Below are 7850 nucleotides of genomic sequence, written 5' to 3' on the forward strand. Positions count from 1 at the left end.
AAGGCTGCACTAGCTGAAAGCACGTGGGCGACTAATTATGCCGCCGAAATTGAGGAATTTGAAAAAATTTCGCGATGGTCACCGAAAGTTCGTCCAGAAAACTATCGAACAAGCCAAAGGGCTAATCTCTGAAGGCAATTCCATCGAAGTGAAAAGGCTGAAATTTCTTCGAACTGCCCTTGAAACAAAAATGTCGGAGCTTCAATCGCTCGACCGCGAAATTGTGGAGCTGGTGGACGACGTAAAAACCATCGATACCGAAGTCTCTGAGAGCTGTGAGATAATGAGTTCCATTCAGGAGTGTATTGTTGAGTTAGAATCTGTTTTGGAAGCTCAAGAAATGCAGGGTAAGAGTCAGGAATTCCCTTCTGTGGCGCAACTTCCTCCTTCCGAAAGCGCGGGAACTTCTCAAGATCACGTTTCGAAGGCAAAGTTGCCGAAGCTCGAGCTTAAGAAGTTTCACGGAAATCCCATACACTGGTATCCCTTTTGGGAATCTTTCGAGTCTGCGGTTCATAAGAACCCAAATTTGTCTTCAGTGGATAAATTCAATTATTTGCAGTCACTTCTTACTGGCACCGCGCGTAGTACGATCGCTGGTCTGGCCCTGACGAGTGCAAACTACGAAAAGGCAGTTGGACTGCTTAAACAAAGATTCGGAAATCGACAGATAGTGATCTCCAGCCACATGGAAGTGCTCACTAAACTCCCCAAGGTGGAATCGATAAGCGAAGTAAAGAAACTCCGAAGCTTGTACGACACAGTGGAATCTCATGTTCGTGGATTGGAAAGTATGGAAATCTCATCTGAAATGTATGGTTGCTTCTTGACACCAATCGTTATGCAGAAATTACCGGAGGAATTTCGGATCGCTATCACACGAAATTTGGAATCGGAGACATGGAATCTGAAAGATATTTTGGGTGAATTTCACAAGGAACTGCAACTGAGAGAACAATGTCTTGTCAATAACAAGGATTCCAGGCCTTCACATCAGAGAGGTGAGTCGCCATTTTCTACATCAGCTTTGTACACTGACAGTTCTGAGAATAAACAGTCTCCTCGTGTTTGGTGCTCATTCTGTAATCAAAATCATCAGAGCTCTAAATGTAATGTTGTCACAAGTATTGAATCTAGAAGGGAAGTTCTTAAAAGGAAGGGCAAGTGTTTTCTCTGTCTCAAGCAAGGACATTTGGCACGTAACTGTCAAGCACCTATGAAGTGTCTTAAATGTCAAGGTGCCCATCATGTAGCAATTTGTGGTAACCCTGATCCAACCCTGGGTGGGCAAGATCGAGAACATGTGGCCAGTGTCTCTACTAGTATGTATGTGGATCAGTCTAGAGGGTCGGTGTTGTTGCAAACCGCAACCGCTGAAGTTGTGCGTCCGGATAATGACAGTTTTCCACTAAGTGTTCGTCTGGTTTTTGACTCATGCAGTCAGCGATCATACATGACTAAGGACCTTAAAGACAAACTGGGGTTATCAGTAATTGGTAGAGAGTCACTTCTAATCAAAACCTTTGGTGAGTCTGACGCCAGGCTACGAACATGTGAAATTGTTCAAGTGGGTATCAAAACCAGATGCGATGCAATTGTGTACATTCAAGCCTATGTGGTGCCAGTCATATGTGGCCCTCTGACCCAACAACCCACAGAGCTTGCTCAGTCTAGCTACGAACATCTGCATGACCTCAGTTTAGCCGACAGGTGTGGCGGCAGAGATTTGCCCATCAGCATTCTCATTGGTGCTGATTATTATTGGTCATTGGTCGAAGGTACTATTGTGAGAGGTGCACCGTGGGAACCTGTTGCTCTTGCTACAAAGCTAGGATATGTCCTCTCCGGACCCACTATGATTGTGTCTAACCGTGACAATGGCAACACTGTGAATCTTACTGCGACGCATGTACTGAAAGTGGAAGCAAGTGTCGTCGGTCAAGATGAACTTGCCTCTGAACTTGGAAAATTCTGGGACTATGAGTCACTTGGCATTCGAGATAAAGGTTCGTCTCTGTATGACAAATTTGTTAGCGAAGTTGAATTCACTGAAGGAAGATATCAAGTACAGCTACCTTTCAAACAGGACCATGAGCTGCTTCCAGATAATTTTGCTTTGTGCAAATCAAGGTTGGTCTCACTACTGAAACGTCTGAAATTAAAGCCCGAGATGTTAAAGCACTATGATGATGTCATCCAAGATCAGCAACAACAAGGAATTGTGGAACCTGTGGATCAAGGTGTCAACAATGGTGTGGGAAAAGTACATTACATTCCTCATCATGAAGTGATTCGCGTGGACAAGGACACCACAAAACTTCGTATTGTTTATGATGCCAGTGCACGATCAGGAAAGAACACATCAAGTCTCAATGACTGTTTGTATGCTGGTCCACCACTATCTCCCCTCATCTATGACATTCTCCTGAGGTTCCGGGCTCACAAGACAGCCCTCATAGGAGACATTGAGAAAGCTTTTCTAAATGTTTCAGTTCACCCCAAAGATCGTGACTATCTTCGTTTCCTGTGGGTTGATGATGTCACAAGCAGCCACCCGAACCTACAAGTTTATCGATTTGCAAGAGTTGCATTTGGCGTCTCCGCAAGTCCGTTCCTATTGAATGCAACAATTCGTCATCACTTGACTTCTGCTGACATCCCCAAAGAATTTGCTGAGAGAGTTCTGAAAAGTCTGTATGTGGATGACTTTGTTGGTGGAGATGATTCTGACAATTCTGTTTTCGAGATGTATGAGAATCTGAAGTCATCCTTCAAGAGCGGAGGCTTCAATATGAGAAAATGGGTCTCCAACTCTGAAGCCCTTCAGGAAAGAATTGAACAATCTGAAAGCCAGTCTTCTCAAGTTACAAGCAGGTCTGTCAAGGAGCACCCTGTTCAAGAGGAAGATCAAACCTTCTCGAGTTCCCTGTTTGAGACGTCAAAGAACCCCAGCACAGCAAAACTGAAAGTACTGGGAGTTGGATGGGACAGACGAAATGATTTGTTACTCTTGGATCTGGCCTCTCCACTAGAAACTAGCAATACTTGTCCAGTTACGAAGAGAGCAATTCTTGGTACAACAAGCAAGTTGTATGATCCCCTGGGACTAATTAGTCCAGTCATCATTCTACTGAAGATCATCTTTCAATCTATTTGCAAGACAAGAGTGGGTTGGGATGACCCCGTGGATTCATTCATCCATGAACAGTGGTTAAAGCTTGTTCAAGATGCTAAGAAGGTGGGGGTGGTGGAAGTGAGGAGACACTACCACCTTGGCTTGTCATCAGGAGATTTACAAAGCATTCAACTCCATGGTTTTGCGGATGCAAGTGAGAAAGCCTATGGAGCAGTTGTGTATTTACGCCTTGAAACAACTACTGGAACTGTCTTCACCCAGCTTTTATCGTCAAAAACCAGAGTTGCTCCGATAAATGGAGAAACCATACCTCGACTGGAGTTACTAGGTGCTCTTGTTCTGGCCCGACTGGTCAATACTGTATTGACAGCATTTGACGGAACATTGGAAGTTGATGCTGTGTTCTTCTGGTCAGATTCGCAAATTGTTCTGTGGTGGATTTGGGGTGTAAACAGAGAATTCAAGCAATTCATTCAAAACAGAGTGGTTGAGATCCGTCGACTTACAAAGCCAACTCAGTGGAATTATTGCCCCACAGAATCCAATCCAGCTGACATCTGCTCACGTGGTACGATGACCTCGAAACTGATCACCAACCAATTGTGGTGGAGTGGTCCTGAGTTCCTTAGAAAGGAAAAGCAGTGGTGGCCAAGTCTTGCAATGAACTCTGCTGAAGTCACAAGTGACGATTCAGATCCTTGCCTAGAACTGAAGAAGGAAAGCTGTAACAGCCACACAAAGCAGCATGATGGTACAGTTCTTGTAAACATTGCCTCTGGAGAGGTGACGTCAGAAAAGTCACTAAATCTTGATTGCATCATTCCCTTGGAAAGGTTCAGTAGTCTTCAAAGACTTGTGCGAGTCACTGCATATGTTGTGCGATTTGTTTCTAATCTCAAGCAAAGTAAAATGAAGAAGAGGTTAGTGGATGGAGTAATAAGGCATGAAGAGGTGGATTGTGCAAGAGAGCTTTGGATCAAGGAGGTTCAGAAATCTGTGTACAACAACAAGAACTTTGACCAGGTCAAGATCTCATTATCACTGTTTACAGATGACAAGGGAATTCTGAGGTGTGGTGGTCGTCTTAAAAATGCCCCGATTCCGTATGATGCTCGTTTTCCAATATTCCTTCCAAGATGTTCACGACTAACTTACCTAGTGATAAATGATTGTCATCTCAAGGTTCTTCACAATGGTGTGAGGGACACTCTCACAGAGCTAAGGTCAAGATTCTGGGTGACAAAAGGAAGGCAGACTGTGAAAACTGCGATAGGAAAATGTTCTGTTTGTAAGAAGTTAGAGGGCAGAAGCTATGCAGTTCCTCCTCCCCCACCTCTTCCTGAATTTCGATTGAGCGATGACTTTGCTTTTACTCGAGTAGGAGTGGACTTCGCTGGGCCCATGTATGTCAAGGATGTATTCTCAAAGAATGGAGATTTGAACAAGGTCTATATAGCTTTGTTCACGTGCGCTGCAACCCGAGCTGTTCATCTGGAACTTGTCCCAAATCTGAGTGCGGAAAGTTTTATCAGAGCCCTTACTCGCTTTAAAGGGAGACGAGGAATTCCTGTCTTGATTGTCAGTGACAATGGGAAAACATTTAAGGATTCAAGAGTGCAGGCATATTGTCAGTGCGACGGTACACAGTGGAGGTTCAATGTCGAAGCGGCCCCTTGGTGGGGTGGTTTCTTTGAACGTCTAGTAAAATCAGTCAAGTTGAGTTTGAAGAAGGTCATACGAAATGCCCGGTTAAACTATGACGAGCTGTCTACTGTCCTTGTAGAAGTGGAAGCAGCCTTGAATTCACGACCCTTGACATATGTCTTCGATGAAATGGAGGAACCATTAACACCTTCACACCTGATTGTGGGCCGCAGAATTTTGTCAGTACCATCAAAGAACTCATCGAACGAAGTTGATCAAACTGAGGGAACACTTACAAGAAGAGCCAAATTCTTACAGCGAACACTGGATCATTTTTGGAACCGATGGAAGTCTGAGTATCTCACACAACTTAGAGAGTACCATCGTTACTCAAAGAGAGCAAATTCTGTCCGTAAAGTGCAAGTGGGAGATATTGTGTGTCTACATGAGAACAAAACCCCGAGACAGCAGTGGCGGCTTGGGAAGATCGAACGATTACTTCCTGGTCGAGATGGTCATGTTCGAAGTGCAGTGGTGAGAGTCAAGTCTGGTAATTCGCCAACCGCGGAATGGAGACGCCCATTGCAGAGGCTCTATCCCCTGGAAGTGAGGTTGGATAATGGAACTGCCAACCCTGTGCCCCGAGTGGCAAATGTTCCTGTTACAGTAGTGAGGGACGAGGATGTCCCAGTTGTCGTCGTGAATTCTGACTAAGATAGATGTATTGAGTTCATTCTGTTATATAGAGTTTATGCTCGTAAGATTGTTTCAACTTTAAATGAACTTTGAACTTTGATTGATGACGTCAATCAACGCGGGGGAGTGTGTTGAAAACTGGGACCGAGCTTGTCACGTGACTTACACGATTTGATCCCCCTCGAACACTGAACTGAAAGGGAACGAATGTAAAAACTAATGCGAAGTCGTTGTTCTTGAATTGTATTCTGGAGTTTTTTTTGTCTTTGAATAGAGTCTTTATCTACGAAAGTGTCGTTTGAATACGTTTTCTACAGCCACAAAGGAAGTGGCAGCCTTTTCCTGACCTCCGTGCAAAAACAAACTATTTTAATTTCACATAATTTCGAACTTCCATAACTTATTAGACGCTCAAATATTCGGAGAGTCACGAGTCATAAATATCACCAGCACCTACATTTCCCATTCTTGAGATACGTAAATCCCAATTCCTCTAGAGCGGTTTTAATCCTCCTTAGGAAAAAAAGATCGCGGCTGTGCATTTTACCCCAATACCATGCGAACCTTGCACAGCCCATAAAGTACATGAAAAGCTATATTTTTGCAATATTTGTCCCTGTACTTACGACAAAGTGTATGTTATGTTTGAAGATGTTAGAGCTTTTCTGTACGTTAGTATGAGCGTTACGTTGCTAGAGTTTTCGTGCGCTAAGAATTATGAGTTAATGAACCAGTCGCCATCTTTTTTTCTACGGAGGATTGAGTGTCTTAAAACCAAAAAAAAAAGTAATCACTCTAGCCAATCACAAAGGACACAGATAACCCGTGGACCAATCAAAACTCCAAGTAAGTACGTGTCGCTGACGCAAAGCGCGGGAAAAATGTGTGCGATTTTGGTTTACTTCTGATTGAATGAAAAAGTGGCGCGAGGTTTTTTAAGCCTATCGTGTATTAGTACAAAAACCAATTACTTTTCAACACATGAAAATAAATGAAACCGCGCTATTGTAGACCCTATCATTGTCCTGGAAACCATCTTGATAAGAAGGCAACACTCGACAGAAAGTACTTTGTTTGTAGTGGTAATTTGAAATTACAAGCACGATTACTCCGTGAATTGTACGACACGAGGTCCGATTACTAATTAATCGTATCTCTAACAAATTTCGGAATTAAAAATGTCTTTTGCGAATTTCTTTTGTAGTGCGTTTCATAAGTTTTGAAAACTGTAGGAAACATTTCAAAGAAAGCCATTAAAGCGCGCGCAATTGACGTGCGAATCACGTGGGTATCCAATTACAGGTGTCCGATTACAAAAGGTTCAAATTGGATACCTGAAATTGGACACCCACGTAATCGCGCGCCGATTAATAATGGTAATAGGACTGAGTGGAATCCAATTCGGTCTGTAATCATACGAGTGATTAACAAAATCGGACGACTGCGAAGCGGGAGTCCGATTTGTTAATCACGAGTATGATTACAGACTGACTTGAACGACACGGTGTTCTGTTACCAATTAATCAAAACTATGACAAAATTCGAGAAACGAACAAACCATCGATTGCGCACTGAACGATTAAACGTCGTAATGAATGCTGAAAAACACAGCAGTTTACTCAACAGAGTGCACCGCAACAGCGCGCGCAAAATGACGCGTACTGTCCAATTACAGACATGACCCGTACACTGTCCAATTAATTCTCAAATCGGGCTGCTGATAGCCAGTCACATTCGAGGATTTTGTTATAGTTTTGATTATGTGGCGAATAGAGGCGCGGAGAACCAATCACTATCGATAATTTTGTTATAGACACGATTAGTAACGAAATCCCATGGTCAATAACTTTAATCATCCCTTAGATACTAGACAAAGGTTTGCATATCCAAATCTGAGGGATAAACATGTAGCTGAGCTGGAAAGCGTCTACCCGAGTTTTTAATTTTCCACACATTTGTCGTCTATAATTTTTTCCGTGAAGTTGCGCGAACTTAGCAAAGTAACATTCATTAAATTTGGTATTCATGAATTGCTCAGAATTCAATTTTAAGGAACTTATTTGCCATTGGATTCCCATGCAAACAACGTAAATGCTGATGTTGCTGCGTATCCGTCAGGTCTTTTGATATCATGAATTTAGTGAACTTGTAGCCGTTGTTAATCTCTTTTGTCGAACAAATTCAATTCATTTCTTTTTCATTGCCTTACTAAACGATCGCAAAATACCTTAGTTTACGAAGCCGATGTCATCACTCGTTTGTCGTGTCTGTGATTCTCAACACAGCTAGTTCTTTTTGAGATGTTTAATACCTCTTTCAAAGCTATGAAGCTGCCCGGTTTTCTCAAATGCAATGCAATCTTCAAATGGGTTTG

General features: G+C 42.9%; 1 protein-coding gene across 1 annotated transcript; it reads left to right on the forward strand.

Moving 5' to 3' along the window:
- Window positions 1-37: 37 nt before the first annotated feature.
- On the forward strand, window positions 38-5494 carry LOC145493688 (uncharacterized). Its single transcript, XM_081473155.1, has one exon. The coding sequence runs from the start codon at window positions 38-40 to the stop codon at window positions 5492-5494; it is 5457 nt and encodes a 1818-aa protein (XP_081329281.1).
- The last annotated feature ends 2356 nt before the right edge of the window (window positions 5495-7850 follow it).

Source organism: Orbicella franksi, chromosome 7 (genome assembly GCF_964199315.1).
Source record: "Orbicella franksi chromosome 7, jaOrbFran1.1, whole genome shotgun sequence".
Classification (NCBI taxonomy): Eukaryota; Metazoa; Cnidaria; class Anthozoa; order Scleractinia; family Merulinidae; genus Orbicella; species Orbicella franksi.